The sequence below is a fragment of the Ptychodera flava genome, chromosome 3 (assembly GCF_041260155.1).
Source record: "Ptychodera flava strain L36383 chromosome 3, AS_Pfla_20210202, whole genome shotgun sequence".
Taxonomy (NCBI): Eukaryota; Metazoa; Hemichordata; class Enteropneusta; family Ptychoderidae; genus Ptychodera; species Ptychodera flava.
The window spans coordinates 3,168,030-3,187,707 of NC_091930.1; the positions used below are offsets into that span (position 1 = coordinate 3,168,030).

The window sequence follows — 19,678 nt, forward strand, 5'->3', positions numbered from 1 at the left end:
TTACGGAAGGGGAAACGTCACTCACTCTGAATGAGTCATGTCCAAACGAGTTCATTCAAAATGAAAGTATTATTTACTTATCAGAAAGTATAGTATGCATGCTTTGGGTGAGACCTCGCTGGTAATTTTTTTTGGTAAAACCACGCCAGAGATTCTATCATTATCTGAGAACTGTGCAACAAATATGTTTCTGTACTTTGCTTCAGCGTTTTTCATTTCTGCTACTGTTTCATAGGTTGCTTCTATGTCCTCTACTCAACTTGGCAGATTTGAAGCATTATTTGTACTATTGCCAGGAGTTGTCTTGTAAATTCTGGTTTGCCAATTACATAGATATGTATTTCAAGCATTATACAAATACTCTCACTGAAACTTAAACAGTGTCTGTCATGGTCCATACACTCAAAGTCACACAAAATTAAAGGATCCATTCAGCAATTTTTAGGGATTTTTGTGTCCACCATTCCATCTTACATGTCACTTTTATGTCATGAACCACTCATCTTTTGCAATTTTGGAAGATTTTGGGTGGCATTCTACATTTTCAAGAATTCTCCAGGACTTCATTATCAAGGAGTTTCCAGGAGGCCTTAAAATTCCAGGACTTTCAGGGAATTTACAGGTGTATGTGTAAGACCCTGGTCTGCATAATAACAACTGGTGACTGCCTTGAACGCTGGAAATTTCCAGCCCCAGCCCCAGGATGAATACCTAGAGTGTTGGAAAATGCGGGCCACATCCTGTATTAAAGTATTTCACACAGTATGTGTGGTGCAGTAGTTTCACAACACAGCTGTAGTCAAGGGGATCTAAATCACTCTACTTTCAATCACACACAAAATGACACTGACGCTGCAATGTGTTTACTAGTACACAGCAACAAAAAAACTTTTATTTCTTTTTTTTTCAAAAAAACAAAACAAAATGAGCATGCACACATCCATGTATACACAAATAACAATAAAACATTTTTTTTCCTCTTTTCTTCTCGACATCAGTAAATAATTTCCATTGCTTTGTTTCTCTTTTCTCAAAAATATAACAATCTTGGGCCACTGATACAACACAGTGCCAACAAAGCTCAGCCGATAACATAGTGTAAGGAAACCCCTGACACTTCACAAAATCTAGGACATTGCACAGTCAGTTTTTAAAGTAAAAATAAAAAAAAGAAGGAAAAGAAAAAAAATATTCAAGTCTGCACGTCTTAAGACTTTCCTTGCCAAATCTGCACTTTTTTCTGAATTGTAAAATAAACACACTGTGCTGTGACAAAAGCTTAACACAAAACATTTATATTTTATTTTGCTGTTTCTTTCATGTTTTTTGTGTTTATATTATAACCTAGGGTGGGTATTTTTTTCCCTGTAGGCCGTAAGCAACATAAAAAATGCTAAACACCCAATTTATATTCTACAAAATAGCTCATCTCAGAAAAATTTATTTTGCGCCACAAACTCAACTACCATCAGTTACTTGGCCGCCGCTGGTTTGTACCACAATTCATTGACATGAGGATTGAATTGTCTTTTTTGCTTTAATGGATTTTGAGGTCTCACAGTATACCGGTACAACTCGTGTGAAATTTGATGGCTTGTACGTACAACTCCAGACCCGGCTCCATTAACATATATCATAGGAGAAGTGGGCCTTGAGTCTGATTGGTTGAAATGTAATCACATGACATGGTCAGGTGTGAAAGGTCGAAAAGTCCTGAATGAAACTAAATTCACTGAAATAGATAGCCATGACTTAGCTGTTACAAGATAACATTGGCTGACTCTCAACGGCTAATGAAGCCAATTTGACAGTGACGTGCATAGGGTATGCAACATCATACAGCAGCACCTACCAACAAGATAAAAATAAGAACACCAGTACTGATTGGACAACACATGTCACATGACTGGAGAAGCTGGCAATGATTGGATACAACCAGGTGCGGCAGAATCACCTGACGGTAGCTGAGTTGTAAGAGCAACAAATGTGACAAATTTCTTGATCACGTGATGAAAAGTTTATTAAAGTAGACAAAAGCAACAAGGGTCAGCTAGGCTGGAATATTTTCACATAAAAAGGAAAAGATTGTATCTCAAGAACGAAGAAGGAGTCAGAAATTTGTCTCATCTTTTCTTGGAAAGCAAAGTAAAGTTTCTGAAAAATACAACCTGCGCATATACCAAGTACCACTATATGCCAGTTATAATTAGATATTAATATCTATAGTATCTAAAAGGACAAATCTAAAATAGTTATTTTTTCTTTATATTAGAATTCTATAATACAAACTGCAAGTATATCTACAAGCGATCTCATTGCTTCTCTTGATTGCTACATTCTGAGCACGAGTTTCAGTGAGATCAAGGTATTGCTAGCTGAATATTGCACTGCAAATTATCAGATGGTTATACTCTGTTGGTATTTCATTTTTGTCGAATGTGTGGTCTTCAAATTTTGCAATGCTTCTTGTGATTGTGGTGATCTAAGAGAGATAACTACGACACACACAGTAAGACTCTAAATAGAGGATTTGATTTGGTGGGGGGGGGGGGGGGGTAGAGGTTCTTTTTGATGTAACGCTGGTATTCGTGAAAGAGCCTCACATTTGATTGTGAGTCGCTCACACTTTCTTAGCTTTCATCCCCTTTTTCATGTGGACAAGTCCACTGACGACAATAGGGTTAGACTATTGTTTAGGGAAGGAGGGAGGGTGATCGTTTCTCTTTAGCTGAACAATTAGTGACAACATTATTACGATTGAATCTTGCAAAACAAGGAATGGATGCAGGCAAACATCACAGGTGAAACATACAAAATATAGCATCCAATTGTACCACAAAATTAAAAAAAGGTAGGCTAGAATGCCTACAAAAATAAGTAAGTCGCTACAAAAAAATGTCGCGAAACATTGATTACAAAATAAAACCAAAATACTCTATTCACATGCACAGAGTTGCCCTTTTTTAATTAACAACATTTCTGTGAAGCTTGCATATTACCCTAATATCAGTGGCTAGCACAAAGCAAAGAAAGTTACCTTTTTGTATTGACATATTCCTGTCTATGGAAGGTAAATTTCAGCGTTCTCATGAAAAAGGGGATGGTGCATTTTCATCTGTGCATTTACGGGGGGAAAACTACACCTTTTGAGATTACAAAACACTGTATCAAATAGATAGTGATACTTCTATCTAACGAGAGTGACATTGGACCTGCACAGAGAAACAAAATAAAAACAAAAGGCTCCATTGATATGGCCTGAGAGGGCAGTATCTGCACATGCCTTCTGGTTACTGAAGATTCATGGTGGGAAAGCAAACCTGGTTTGTCTGCTTGTTTTTTGAGAAATGCACAGAATCAGTACAATTAACTTGCCCTCATCATGGCATAAAATGAAGAAAGAGTTCCCATGTTTGCTATGAAAAAAATAAAAATAGATATAAATTGATTCTTCATTAATCAATCTGTGCAAGTGGAACACCCTACACTGAAGTAGACTGATCCGTCAGACCAAACACATGGGAATTGTACATTACAATATTTTCTCATTATGGGGGGAGGTACTATGGATGTAAATTGATAAACAATCATAATGTTGATTAATTTCTACATGCATTCTCAACAAAGTATACAGTCCAATTTTTCTTAAAGTCTCAACGATAGAAAACATATATTTCAGAATTTTAGAATATATCGATAGACATTATCACACACTCAAAACGAAATTATACTATAAATTTCCTAATGAAATTATATAGTGAATCAATAACTGCAATATTCAAATGAAAAATTTTCCTCGCAGATTTATTTTTAAGAATTCATGAGAAATTATGAAGGAGGTTGTGCATCAGTAGTTTTCTTGCAAGAAAGGCTGGCTACCTGACCTGTCAACCAATTGGAGTTCTTGTTACAGGGGACAATCTTTTGAAGGTTATTCTTCCTGCATTCTCATTGGCTTACATTCTATCCCTGCTTTATTTATTGACTTGTCAAAAAGGTAACTTGTACACATTTTTGAGAGAGGGCCTCACTTGCTGATCATGCAATTTTTCTTTACAGAAATTTATCAACTTTTCGCATAGTAAAATCAAATTGTGCCATGCACTCCAAAACATCATTGAGAAACCCCCTATCCATCCTAAACAGCTCTTGAATAGTCTGCTCTGAAAACCCCACAGACTATCTGTTAATACCAAATATGGTATTACCAAATATGGTGATATGACATCAGCCCAAGCTTGCAAAGATCAATAAATACCAAATATGGTAATATCTTCAGCCAAATTTCCAAACGACCAGTACTTACCAAATATGGTGACAAAGCTTTGGCCCTAGCTTCAGATTAAGATTCTAATTGTCCATTCATTTGAAAAGCACAGCGGAGCTATGTAATATATATTTGTATGGCAAGGTTGAATTCTACCTGACTGAATGTAAATATGTTTCTAGTTTATCTGTTCAGTAGAAAAAAAGCTGACAAAAGCTCTAATTACACCTTGTGGGAACAAACATCTTTGCTTTGAAAGTTGTGACTATATTCACTCTGCTTATGACTGTTGTAGTAAATTCTGAATCTGCACATAACAGAGATGGGTTGTTGGAAATAGTATGATGTAAATGTGACTTTCTAACCCCACCCTGCATTGCTGTAAAGTGATCTGACCTGACACAGTAAAACCATGGATTAGACCATAAGATCTGTGATCAGAGGGGAGGTGGCACACTCTACTGAGGGGGGAAGGAGGAGGAACGAGGAAAGCATCAGTGCCAGACTGATGTTCATGTAATAGAAACTCTGCTTGCAGTGAAACTCCCTTCACAGTCTACTTTGAACTTGAGGTAGTTATCGTGGTGATGGGTACAAACTGAGCCGACTGCTGTTGCTGCAGCGATACGTGGGGCTGCTGCAGCACCACCTGTGACTGCAACGTCGACGACGGCTGTGTTTGCGTGACAACCAGGGTCTGGGACACAGTGGTGGCGGCCGCGGCCACGGCGGCAGTGCTGGCCTGCATCTCTCTCTCTTCCTGCTGCTGTTGTTGCTGCTGTTGTTGCTGCTGCATGATTTTCTGCCGGACTTCCCGGATCTTCAGCTGCAGGCAGGTCTTCGTCGGGAATATTTCCTTGAACCTGGCTTGAAAAGCAGCAGTTGCGTGACCTTGGAAATAGGAAAACACAATCACTCACACTTCAGCATAAGCCTCACTTTCTAGTCAAAATTTGCATAAAAAGTTTCCTTTTACGACCACTGAATGACAAAAAAGTTTTCAATATAACACTGAACTTGAAAAAAAAACATTGATTTACTAATTACCAAAGCTCCAGAACATTTGTGATAGAGAATGAAAAAGCGCCCTCAAGCATTTGAATTAGAAGTATAATATTTCCTTTTCCTTTCAAATAACAAAGAAAATGTGTTCAAATAAAGCTTTCAGATCCATAATGAGATGTGATAAAATAGAGGGCTGTAGTGAAAATATAATAAACAATTTTGTTTACATTGTTGTTTGTTTATTTGTTTTTTATAGCTTGTTTGTTCTTACCAGTGGGGAAGTATCCGTGATCTTCAAAGAGCTGCAGTACCAGGGTTCTCCTCTGGTCCAGTGTCTTTCTCAGCGACGAATACGGGGCTTTCTCACTGTCAGGGTCATTGGGGTCACCAAGCTCCTCTTCATCGTCTTTGCCTGTGGAGCAAACCAACAAATTATGTATGCAAAATCCACTAATGTATGCAAGTGAAAGGAGCCAATCATTGCACTGGATTCTCATTGTCATGTGACACTTAAGGAACAATGTGACATTTTGCAATATGTTCCATAACATTACATTTCTAAAATAGATGGATATAATTGCAGATTTGTCACTATTTCAAAATAAAGATCACAATTTTGATGGAATCTTGATGTTGCGTCACAAAATATTTGAAAAACTGCACTGGAACACGAGGAAACCTCTGAATTTTGATTTTTTTTATGGGATTATGAAGATGCTATGCTCTAGTTGGCAGGTTTAAGTTCACACTGCAGTAGATTTAAGCTACAACTGATGGCTGCTGATGTGCAGAATTTAATAAGTTCGTTCTCTGATTGATCCATTGTCACTATTCACAGCAACTTAGGGAGTCTATTTGCATTGTTTTAATATCGGTAAGATTCAGCTACCAAATTGGATAAAGGCTTATTTAACGCTGCACATTAGCCCACTGATGGCATTGTAATGTATGAAATCCCTTTCAGAGATGAATTTCTTGATTTGGTACGTCGGTTCTTTCATGTGCAACCAACAACTTACAAATGCAAAGTCCACCAACGTATATAAGTGACAGGAGCCAATGGGCCATATACAGCCTCATAGGGGATTGTCTCTGCCTGTATGATAAGAGGGTTCCCTATACAGCAATCTAGTCACACTTACCGGCAGCTCTCTGCATGGATGCAACCTCAGCCAGGGCATCCAGACTGGAGCCGCTGGCAGCCTTCTCCGCCGGCCACTGGAAGATGTTCTCCTCGCAGCGCAATCCTGGCGTTCCCGGCTCGGAGCTGCTGGAGTGACGTCTCTGCTTCAGCTTCATCGGAGACATGGGATCCGTGTCCGTACCTGAATCATATTCTGACTTCCCTGGCAACGGTAAGAGATAGAAGCGTCAATGAAAGCTATGTAGGGGAGTGTTCTTGATGACACTATCTCAATTATGTTAGTTCACATAATGGTGGAGGGGTGTTCAATCATGATGTTACACAGTTTTATTTGTATGACTGAATTATGACGAATCTTTCACTACACAGATTATGCGTGAATACTATACAGTCTGACAAAATCTGGCTACCACTCTTGACATACCATACCTTAATAGCTGCACTATATAGAAGGTGACAGATTCTACTGGTGTGTCTAATTGTTGAGGTAGAAATTTGAGAGCCAAATATCTGTCCCTGAAGTGCACTCAACGTTAAATGCATTTCTTACCAGCAAACCTTCTAGCTTGCTAAGTTTTGTGAATTCTCCAAGTTAGTTTTGGAATATCTGAAAATTTCCACAAGTCAACACTGTACCGATTCGTGTAATATGTCAAATTTTTCATCAGTGTGGACTTGGAAAGCGGACAGTGCTTTATATGATGCGCAGAGCTTTCTCGGAATTGACCTTGAGAGCAAAGAAATCTTGAGTGTTGAGAACATAATTCCCTCTCAGGCTGTATCATTTATCTTTACAATAGAAAACAATCGAGTCGAACAGCAATTTAGGGGTGAAAGTGAGACATCAAGTTTTGTGGAAGAAATAACAGCAAGCATACCTGATGAGTTTTTCCTCTTTCTTCTGTAACTTCCGACAAGCGCCCTCGGTGACTGTAACTTGGCAGCCTCTGATTGGTGTTCCTCTGGGTGATATTCTGGCAGTTCCGCAAATCTGGCTTCAAAGTTCACCTCCTCCAGAACTCTGAAATAACAACAAAAAAAGGTCTGTAAATATATGATGCTATGATACAAAGACAGTGTAAAACTCAAAGAGAAAATTTAAAGGTGCAGTGCAATACAGAGTTTCTCTGATAATTGTCTTATTCCCGATTGACCTTCTGCAGGTGAACAGTTGACTTTGAGGAAAAATTTTGTAACATACATAAAATACGAACAACACAGACCTTGTAAGTCATTTGTTGGGAAACAAAATTAGTTTGTAGGAGTGAGGATATTGACTAAAACAAGTTTTCTAAAGGGTCTTTTTAGTCCCCACGGACACCGTCCGGGGGGACTTATAGGTTTGGTCATGTCCGTGCGTCCGTCCGTCCGTCCGTGCGTGCGTCCGTCCGTCCGTCCGTCCGTTCACGCAGATATCTCAGAGACGCCTGGAGCGATTTCGTTCAAACTTGGTACAAGGATAGTACCCTACCTCATACAGATGCACGTCGATTTGTTTCACAATGCGATCAAATTTGGCGGTGTTAGAGGACTTTTTAGTTTTCACCTCCATAGACTCCCATGTATAAGGCAGTCAGTCCATAGACTCCCATGTATAAGGCCGTCCATAGACTCCCATGTATAAGGCCGTCCATAGACTCCCATGTATAAGGCCGTCCATAGACTCCCATGTATAAGGCAGTCCATAGACTCCCATGTATAAGGAAGTCCATAGACTCCCATGTATAAGGCAGTCCATAGACTCCCATGTATAAGGCAGTCCATAGACTCCCATGTATAAGGCGGTCTATAGACTCCCATGTATAAGGCAGTCCATAGACTCCCATGTATAAGGAAGTCCATAGACTCCCATGTATAAGGCAGTCCATAGACTCCCATGTATAAGGCCGTCCATAGACTCCCATGTATAAGGCCGTCCATAGACTCCCATGTATAAGGCCGTCCATAGACTCCCATGTATAAGGCCGTCCATAGACTCCCATGTATAAGGCAGTCCATAGACTCCCATGTATAAGGAAGTCCATAGACTCCCATGTATAAGGCAGTCCATAGACTCCCATGTATAAGGCAGTCCATAGACTCCCATGTGTAAGGCGGTCTATAGACTCCCATGTATAAGGAAGTCCATAGACTCCCATGTATAAGGAAGTCCATAGACTCCCATGTACAAGGCAGTCCATAGACTCCCATGTATAAGGCAGATCTCCATAGACTCCCATGTATAAGGCCAAGAAAAATAACAATTTAGTTTCTCATAGTATTCATATTGCAAAAAGGATGCAGTGACACAGTTTTTAGTCCCCACAGATAAAATCCAGGGGGCTCATAGATTGGGTCATGTCAGTCCGTGAGTCCATCCATGTGAGTCCATCCGTTCACGCAGATATCTCAGACACTTTGACAAATGTCACGTGACCTTGGTGACCTTTGACCTCGAATATACATATTTGTCCATAACTCAGTAACCACAAGTGCTAAAACTTTCATATATGGTATGATGGGACACCCTATGACGCCACATATTGTACCTCATTAATTATGTGCATATCTAATTTTGAGAGAGCCAATAGAGCTAGAGGTCTGATTTTTGGTATATATGGATAACTTAGCAATACAATTTTTTTTTAAAAATGTCACGTTATCTTGGTGACCTTTGACCTCAAATATACATATTTGTCCATAACTCAGTAATCACTAATGCTACACCCTTCATATTTGGTATGATGGGACAGCTTATGACGCCACATATTGTTCCTCATTAATTATGTGCATATCTAATTTTGAGCGAGCCAATAGAGCCAGAGGTCTGATTTTTGGTTTGTAGGGATAACTTAGCAATACAATTTTTTTGACAAAATGTCACGTGACCTCAATGACCCTTGACCTCAAATATACAAATTTGTGCATAACTCAGTAACCACAAGTGCTACACTCTTCGTATTTGGTATGATGGGACACCTTATGACGCCACATATTGTACCTCATTAATTATGCACATATCTAATTTTGAGCGAGCCAATAGAGCTAGAGGTCTGATTTTTGGTATATATGGATAACTTTGCAATACAATTTTTTTGACAAAATGTCATGTGACCTTGGTGACCTTTGACCTCAAATATACATATTTGTCCATAACTCAGTAACCACAAGTGCTAGACCCTTCATATTTGGTATGATGGGACAGCTTATGACGCCACATAATGTTCTTCATTAATTATGCGCATATCTAACTTTGAGCGAGCCAATAGAGCTAGAGGTATGATTTTTGGTATGTAGGGATAACTTAGCAATACAATTTTTTTGACAAAATGTCATGTGACCTCGGTGACCTTTGACCTCAAATATACATATTGTCCATAACTCAGGAACCATTAATGCTACACCCTTCATATTTGGTATGATGGGACACCTTATGACGCCACATATTGTACCTCATTAATTATGTGCATATCTAATTTTGAGCAAGCCAATAGAGGTAAATGTACGATTTTAGTATATAGGGATAGACTATAGGATAGAAATTTTTGACAAAATGTCATGTGACCTCTATAACCTTTTACCTACAATACACGATAATGTCAATAAATAAGTAACCACAAGTGCTATGTCCTTTATATTGAGTAGGATGGAAGACCTTATGACAACACATGCTTAACCTCGTTAACTATGCCCATATATAATTGTGGCCAAGCCAATAGAGCTGGAGGTCTGAATTTTGGCATATATGGATTAATTAGCAATACAATGTTTTTTTCAAAATGTCACGTGACCTTGATGACCTTTGACCTTCAATATGCATATATATGCATATCTCAGTAACCACAAGTTCTTTACGCTTTGATTTTGATAGGATAATAGACCTTAAGATGTCACATCTTGTACCTCATTTATTATGCACATATGTATTTCTTGGCTGGCCAATACAACTAGAGGTCTGATCTTTTTTCCTGATTTAGAACCATAACTTATACATGCCTCTTGTTTCAAATTGGGAACAATGACATAGACGTATGTGTCCATAGATCTGAACATATACACTCCAGTGATACTTCTTAATGACCTCATTTCCCTGCCCCATCAAGACTAATACTCCTATTACAAGTGGGGACTATGTCATTGACAATGACTTGTTTCTCTAAGAACTCTATCCTAACCAGAGGTAACTCCTAGTTAACAAGAGATTAATGCAAATACTGCTTATGTGAGCTTGTCTTTAGTCTTGCTATCTTGTCTCTCTGTGGTCCATGGAGGAAACATTTTACCAACCTTTCCATTCCATCATCGATGTTCCTCTTCAGTATGCCTTTGGTAGTTGGCGTGGTTGGCAGCTCAGACTCCATGGGAACAGTGCCCTCAAACTTGCTTTCTGCTTGGGTGGTTGCCGTGCTCGCAGGAGGCAATGGAGGTGGTTTCTGGTGCCTGTGCTTGTCTGTTGCTGGTGGCAACGGTGGTGGTGGCAGAACCGGCTGAGGAGCTGGAGAGCCTTCATCAGTACTATCCGTTGTCCTGACAACCTGGCAGTTGGACAGATGATGATGGGTGCCATATTTTAATTTGAGCAGATAAAATAACCCGGTTGTCATCCAGTTTATAGTTTCTAGGGACATAGCAGTTAATTTTAATGTTGTATTTATTCCGCTGCATTTGCCCTAGCCTTTGACTGCTGTAATTTCTCCCACCAAAATTTCAGTGCTACATTTTATCGCTTTTTGTGAATTCTTCTGTAATTCCTAATGACAGTTTTGGACCAAATGCACATAACTTTTTAAAGTATACAGTTTTCAATTGAAATTTGTAGAAAAATCTGAAAAAACAACACGTTTGAACCTGAAAAGAAATTACCTGGGCTATGTTTTGTAAAGCAACAAAACTTGGGTTTAGTTCTCAAACAGTTAATATACAAACCACTAACCTTGCAAACACAAAGCAGTGAGTAAAATATGCAATGTTATTGTTGACAAATACACCATAAAATTTACATGCACAAAATAACAGTATGCTAAATAAAATATACCTGTTTCTGGTTACAAGCATCCTAAAATCAGGATAGGTAGGTCAGAGGAACACATTTTTTAATTTTCATTTTTATTGGCTGAGACCCATAAAATATGGTAACTTCTAGAGGGTGAACTCAATATTTTTTGAAATGAGAAAAAAACATTCAGGGTCAGCATGTTTTTCTGGGGTCAGGTTGGGTTACCACACATATCGTAGACATAATACGTTAACCAGGTGGGTTGATAAGTTAAACACTAGTCATACACAGAACACATCACACAATATTGGCTGTGTTGACCCATTTCCACCATCACAAAATGGTAAATGGAACGGAAAACACACTGCACATCAAAAGATCTTTAAAAAGACCACACAGAATGTCTTATTGAACTTGCAAGGATTAGACAGTTCAGTTATGTTAGCTCAAGTGATCTCTCAAATCACAAAAACATTTCTATTTCTTTCCGTGTAATCTTGATGAAATGACACCTTGAGACTGAATGAAACAGTCAACCACATCAATCTCTTGACATCCCTCAACATTGAAGAGCGCCCTAAGAGTCAATTGAGAACATTTTTTTCTTTTGAGATCTGCACTGCAATTATTGTAATGACACGGCAACTGCACAGGACACTGAATGAAACAGAAAACTACACTGATCACGTGAAGGCCTTCAGTGTTGAAGAGCGCCCTCTGAGGTCAATTATGAACATTCTTTCCTTTAAGATCTGCATTGCTTCTACAGTGAGGTCAAGGAATGACTAAGAAAACAGCACTACCAACCTTTTTGTCTCTCTTGATAGATTTCATCCCTGATTCTGCTACAATTTCTTTGTATCTCTTTCCCTTGCAGGCTCTCTGTGGTTTCCCATCAGAGTCGCCACCAATGGACGCCGGCGAATTCCCACCGTTCCCCACCATTGCCGGCATAACCGGTATCACACTGGTTATTCCAGGCTGCACTGCTCCGGCGATGCCTGGCCTGGTGATCTGACCAGACATACTGGTGATTCCAGTCAGACTTCCTGCAATACCCGTCATTCCCGCCACTGATCCCGGCACTGTCATTCCAACCATGGGGCCCGGCAGCGTCCCCGGCATGCTACTCACTCCAGTTGAAGTTATGCCGGCTATTCCAGCCATGGTTCCCGTCGGGATGTTCCGTCCGGCCATTGTCGCAGATAACAAAGACCGTGTCGCACTATTTTCCGGTACGCACATCGGTAAAGTCTGGATCCTGGGCTGGATGGTGGCAGTCGTCCTGGGAGCTTCCGGTGGATTCAGAATATTACCCATGACTCTCTTTGATAGATCCGTCACTAAGTTATGACCGGCATCCGACTTCTCATATTGACCGCCACTGTCCTCTTGCCTGGTGACCTGCACTTGCTGCGGTTGCCTGGCGACCAGCATCTCCGTGGTAACCGGCGCCATGGTGAGAGTCACTGGCATTTGTGCCTTGGTCATCTGAAATGTTTTGGGACTGGCGACGGGAATGGATGCGAGGGGTGCCTTGACCCGTTTTGTACCCGACTGGTTACTTTGTTCTGGCTTGGTTTCCATTGTCATGGTAACAGTGTTGCTCGGCGACTGCTTTATACTAACCACACCTGGGAAGAGAATGCAGATAAACGTTTCAGTACCATGACAAACATAAACAAGTTGTACTAACCAATATATAAAGCTATTCAGCCCAGTTCATGGGACAAAAGCTGTTACTGTTGATGATACTTTCTAGTTTTCTGTTCTAGAAAAACATCTTTCCTTTTTCTCTTTCTCCCTAAAGTATGTTGCATCATGAAATCTTATTGTCAAAAATGAATTCTAGTCCTCAGTAGATTGGCTCATACTAACGTCGAATAGGGGTGGCTGCAGTTGTGGGCAAATTGACCCCCTTCTTTACCTTTATTGTAGGTCAAAGGTCCCTGTGTAACTACACTGGACTTCACTGCATGCTGTGATGTTGGTACGGACGACATTGGCCCGTGACTGCTTGGTGGCAGTGTTGCCTTGGACATGGTCGTCAACACTGACGGTTGAGTAGGAGCCGGCTGTGCCTGTATCGGGACTGTCGCCAGGGTGACAGGTTTTGGCGCAGTCTGGGTGGTGGTTGCTGGTAGGAGGCTGGGCTGTGACCTTGGCTGTGGTATGGGCATCATCTGTGTGGTGGTAGCTGTTGAGTGATTGCATTTAAATAAAATTGTTTTATCAACGCTGTCACCATCATGGTTTTGTCCAAACCCACTGTTAAAGGGAGGGTGTCGTCCGAACCCCACATGTGTGACTTTCTTGTTTACAAACAATGTACATGTACTTCATGCACGATAGCTAGATGCATCGAGTCAACATAGCTGCAAAATTTAAATTTTGCAAAATTCATTGATACCAAACATGTTTTAACTTTCATCAATCGCCAATGTACCCTGGATACAGTGTTTAGTAGTTTACATCAGTCGTTGGGGTCCCTGGCAACCTTTGAGCAGAGTTCCGACAACACCCTCCCTTTAATGTAATGCCACCCTGAACACCAGACATCCGAACAGCATCAATACAGTAACACCCAGGATATTCACCGGCAAGATATTTCCAGTCTTACCATTTGTGGCAAGGCACAGGAATAGAGATAGGGTAAGTGTTCAGTGGGGATACCGGTACATCCAGAGCCGGCCATAAAGCATTCCAACGGATTATTATGATAGAATTATGAGGACTGTATCAACACACCGCAGTGAGATGAAACTGTAACCCTTTCACCCCTGTACTTTTGGTACATTCCCACTGTTTTCAATAGGGTGGGTGAACCCATTTATAGGTAAATGAGGTGAAAGGGTTAAAAAGAGGGGCAGTACTGTAACTTTTACAGTATGTTCATTATTTCTTTTCAAAACCAAGAACAATTTCTTCTTCTCACTCTCGAAAAATATGTTGAAATGCAAGGTACAAGTCCTGCCAACATAACAGGGTTGTGTCTGATATGCAAGAGTTATTGCTAACAAAATGAATTCCAATTCTACGGATAATTCAGACATCAATGATAACATTGGTCATTGCACACACAAAGGCTGTGTAGACAAAATAAACCCGTTCTGACATGATTTCTAGAGAAGAATGAAGAAAAAGTTCATGAATTTGACAAAGAAAACAAACTTAATGGAAATACAAATGATACAAAAAAAGTTACAGACTATGGAGTTTTCCTAATAGAAATAGAATCAATGTGTTAATTGTAAACTATAACGTCTAGGAACAAAAAACAGCATCATGACAGACAATAATATTTAGCTAGCAATATCTGCCATGAAATGTTCCTTTTGCGCATATTGCAATAGAGCATTTGATTTTTGTAATTTACAAACAGGGTGTGCTATAAAAAATTATGACTATTTAGCAGCATAAGATGGTTATGCTAATGATGTGAAAGGTGTGTGCAAAGCAACTGTGTTTCATTTTTTCCACATAAATTTAATCTTTTATTTATTTATTCGTTTGTTTTCTTGAAAAGCAAGAATGCGCAAAAATTAGCTTTTGCACACAGCTATACCTTCCTATGGAAAACACCGCACACAAACAAACAACAACAATACCATTCAGCATACCTGCAGAATGCTGGGCCCATCTCCTCATGGTATGAATCAGTGCGTGCCTAGGGGTGCCTTTTGTAATGAATGATATACAGACATGCCCCCTAGGATAGTGCTTAGTTGTACAGCACCTCCACATGGGCCCAGTAATTCTCAGTCTTATCTCACATTTATTAACACAATGACAGCACAAATTTTGAGTCAACATTGTGTCATTTTGATGTTAACACTTTGAGTGCAGTAATTTTTTCCACCAAAATTTTAGTGCAACATTTTACCAATTTTTATGAATTTTCTGTAATTTTTTTGGATAATTTTGAACCAGACGGACATCTTATTTCATTGGCTACAGTTTTTTATCAAAATTTACGCAAAAATCTGAAAAAAAATGACAGGGATACATTTTTTAAAGGCAACAAAAACTGACTTTGGTGCTCAGAGCGTTAACGTACGCATTGACATCAAAAACACACATATTTGGCAAATCCACAGCTATTCTACTGTTATGTAAGATGATCGTGAAATACCTTGAAAGCTATTCTGAGGCAGGGCGGCAGGGCTCATGTAAGCGTTTGCAGGCAGAAAGGCTGTTTGAAGTTTTTGAGCGTCTGTCTTAGCTATATTACCTGCTCCAGGCTCTGTTGGCATGACAACGCTGGCCGGGGACCCTGGCGGGCCGGGGTGTTGGATGTATGTAAATCTGTTGAGAAGAAATTTGAAAACGAATGAAGAGATTTTTGAACAGTAGAAAAAAAAACGCAATAAGTTGTGAATAATGTTCTCCACAAGCGTGGAAGTGCTATGGGATTGAGTGGTTGGCAGTAGCATTGCGTCCTCCAATGGAACACATGGCACTGAATTGTTTCTTGTTTGACATTGGATTCTGGTTTTTCTTCACAAATGCCACTAGTTTCTAAAAGTGACAGAAAATTTTTTACTTTTGAAATGGAAAACTTAAATTTTCCTGCCCATTCTGCAATGCAATTTTTTTTTGTAGATGCAGTAAACGGTTACTTTGTTGGAGTTCAGAGAATGAGAGTGAGAATTGATATCCATAGTTGAATGGACATTTGTGGAACACAGTAGCTACAAGTTTTGAAACTGGGGGGGCCACTGAGTAAATATACATCTACATGCTACTGCCAACACAAATAAAAACAGCTAGAACAAGTTCTGGCGAAAAGCCAACAATTCTCGAGACAGATCTGGCTCAAGTGTCAGATCTCGGTCTCCTACAGAAAGAAAGGCACGGTGATGATGAAAAAGACTTGAAAAAAATTACTGATTTTGTCCGCTAGACAGGCATCGCCCTTTTTTAAGTTTAACCAGCCTTGGATAATGAGAGAGAAAAACATGAAGTGATATTGTGTCCTTTCTTTCAACTCAGCCTGACATTTCCCGTAGAAACTCCCAGACAGATCTGACCTTTTCACTCAATACACCCACGGGACTCCATGTCATCCACAACAGATAATATGATAAACGAAGACACTAAAATGAAATACCGTGTCACATTTTGATTATTGAAAATCTTCCCTGAATCACTTGTTTGGCCTTCGTGACTTTATGATAATTATTTCCCGAATTCTTGAATATTTTTTGAGCAACTGTTGAGTTGGAACCTAATCAATTATGCATTATCGTTCTGCTTGGCTGGGATATCAAATTTTGACGGTGCCTGATGGTATTACACGTAAACATGTCACATGGATTGTACTAGAAATTGCCAGATTGAAAAGTCTGTTCCAGGCAATGAAAATTCTAGACCATGTATTTGCATGACTAATGACACCCTGCATGTCAAAAAGTACACGCTCCGCTTCATAAGGTGCCATGATCCTTGTACAAGGTTTGCCTTCAAAATTTGGAGAGAGCAAAAATTACAAGAAGACTAACACAGTTCTTCATTTTCCTTCAAAAGCTATGTCAACAAACTAAGTCTGTGCCTGAATTTTTTATTCAACGCTGAATAACTGTATTCTGTCAGTAACTATATGAATTTTGCTTTTCCCCCCTTGCAACTTTGATACGTGGAACAGAATTCTTGGGTTGTAAGGTTGATACAGAACACGGTGAAAATATTGAGAAACAGAGACTACTACTGGTGTATGCCAAAGTGATCTTTGATGATCCAAAGTTTTGACATCATCAATAACACTGCCAAATGGCACTGATGTGTAATGATGTTAATGGAGACAAAGAGAGAGCTTAACTGACAGAGAGACAAGACAGACAGACAGATAGACAGACAGATAGAGACTGACAGATAGACAAGGCAGATGGAGAGAGACAGAAGACGCATTACCTTTGTGTTGATGGTAGCAGTAGCCGTGGCTGTTGGTTGGCTTGGATAGGCGCTACGGAGACCTGAGTGCTTGGTGCTACATGCTGGCTGACAATCCCAGTCGTTGCCAGGTTGATTGGCTGTGAGACAACCGACGTGATCGGCTGGTTGACTACAGTCGTCAGGGAGACCGGCTGGCTGACCACGGCCGCCACAGGCTGACTCATGGTGAGGACCTGTGAGGGCAGCGTGACGGGAGACGGCATGACGGGGACCAGGGACTGAACTTTGTTACCGGCGAGGACTGGCAACTGCTGCGTGAAGATGCCGCCTGGCAGCGGCACCTGGTTGCCGTGCAGTGCCGCGGCGCTGGCCTGGGTCACCTGGTTGCTGGGTAGAGTCGGCGTGGTCACGACGTTTGCCTGGTTACCTTGAGAAGCCAGGGCAATTGGCTTGGCCTGGACTGCCTTGATTGCAATGTTGTTCCCTGTTACCTGTATTCCGGGGCCTTGGTTTCCAGGGGGTGCGATCTGCAGCTTGGTTCCGGGTGCGACTTGCGCAGGGATGGATGGCAGGATGTAATGTAACTGCGTGATGTTACCCCGGGGAACCTGGCTGTGCGACAGGCCGACGCTGACTGGCGTCGTCGTCGGCTGTTGGGTCGTAATAGTCGTCTGCACCGGATTGGTCGCCAGTACCGTACCGCTGGAGGTGGTGCTACTTTTCAGTACAAAGTTGGTCAGCAGAGCCGTTGGAGGGATGCTGGTGTTTTGTTGTCCCGGGATCTGGGTCTGTAAAGGTTTCGGTGGCGGCTGGGACAGGGTCTTGATTATGGATCCTGGAAACGGACTGATTCCTGGGTTGGGTTGGCCAACCGTGACCGGCCCCTGTTGAGGAGTACCCACTGTTGTCAAACTAGGCAAGAGTTTGTTAGCACTGACCGTGCTGCCGATGGCTGTCACACCTGGCTTGTAGTGCTGACCCGGCATTATCATGGTACTGGATGGCTTTTGTACTGCGGTTCCAATGTTCACTAACGTCTGCGGCGGCATGCTGACGGCCGACTTAGCCATCTGCGATATTGTCTGTGTTGCCGGCATGGTGCTCATCAAGGAGGTAGCACTGGCACTGCCTGGCTGCATGGTCACTCCACTCACCGCCACGCTTTCGTCTGCACCGCTGGTTTAGAAGCTATGAGGATCGGCTGCATGAGGGGTTTTGAAGCTGGCATTGTCGTCATCACGCTCCTGCCGTTAGAGAACGTGGTGACTGTCATAGGCGGCGTGACGCTCGCCAGTTGCACTTTGCCAACCAATGGCACACCTTGGGGCTGAGGCTGTGTTTGTGTCAGCGTTATGGGCAGCAAAGTCTGCTTCACTCCTGGGGAAAAGACGGGAGGAGGCTGGGCCGTTTTCTCCGCCAAGATTTTCGGATGTATGCTGGAGGTTGGTGTCAGGGGCAGTGGAGGCAACCCGGATACTTGGATCATGGTACCGACAGCTGTGGTTGAAATGGAGGTCAGCGCCGGCATCTGCAGTGGTCTGTGCGAGCTGAGCGGTCTGCCGGTAGAATCCCTCTGGCTGGACACCTGTACTGGACTTGAAAATTCCTGAGTTTTGAAGTGTCCCGGTTTTCTATCCCCAGCAGCCAGGCCATCATGCTTGGTCTGGGACTTGGGCACGTACTCCTTGAATGACCTAGCCACTGATGACTGCTTGAATTGTTCCAGAACCCGGCCCTTTGGAGAGTGCACCTTGAACACAGCGCCCGTCGGCTGAAAGAGCCCACTGTGAGTCGGCCTTGTGATTGGCTGGCTCTCGGACAGCTGACCAATCGTTGTGCCTGTTGTAGCGGCGCTGGCGCCTGGTCCATCCGGGTGATCGAGTCCGGAGAACTGGCGTCTGATTGGTGAAGTGGAGCCTGGTTTCAACGGCTTTGGTCTGTACGTGATGTCGGCCGACGAGATGGGCTTCATGACTGGAGAAAAGCGTTGCTGTGGAAACACCTTGTTCTCTATCATTCCCTCTTCCTCTGATTGGCTGTCTGTGTCGCTGTCAGACACCTGCTCCTGGCACTTCAAGTCGATGGTTCCTATTGGCTGTACGCTACTCACTTCATCATCAGCTGTGGGCACAAAAGAAACCGACAGAAAAATTACCAATTAACCGTGAATTACTGGATGCTGTTAAATAATTTTCACACTTCACAACATAGGGGAACCTATCATGTTACATATGTAGGTAAATAATCGCTGTTCATTAAAACAAGTCCTTAGAGGAAACACCAGTGTAAAATCTGAGGTTTCTTTCAAGAAAGAAAACTTTGACACAACGCCAGCTAGCTTGAACTAATCTGCGAGGTCAGAGGGCATGGGTTCAAAGCCAACGTAGGTCATATC

The 19,678-nt window shown here is 41.5% G+C and overlaps 1 protein-coding gene across 1 annotated transcript in view; it reads right to left on the minus strand.

The window, feature by feature from the left end:
* Positions 1 to 858: 858 nt before the first annotated feature.
* LOC139130282 (protein capicua homolog) overlaps positions 859 to 19,678 on the minus strand; it is a 55,725-nt gene continuing 36,905 nt past the window's right edge. Inside the window, 10 exon segments of the mRNA XM_070696035.1 lie at positions 859 to 5,158; positions 5,544 to 5,684; positions 6,415 to 6,618; positions 7,295 to 7,437; positions 10,683 to 10,930; positions 12,199 to 13,025; positions 13,319 to 13,588; positions 15,524 to 15,696; positions 17,302 to 18,437; positions 18,440 to 19,404. Of these exon segments, the coding sequence (XP_070552136.1) occupies positions 4,824 to 5,158; positions 5,544 to 5,684; positions 6,415 to 6,618; positions 7,295 to 7,437; positions 10,683 to 10,930; positions 12,199 to 13,025; positions 13,319 to 13,588; positions 15,524 to 15,696; positions 17,302 to 18,437; positions 18,440 to 19,404 (4,442 nt within the window). The 3' untranslated portion in view covers positions 859 to 4,823.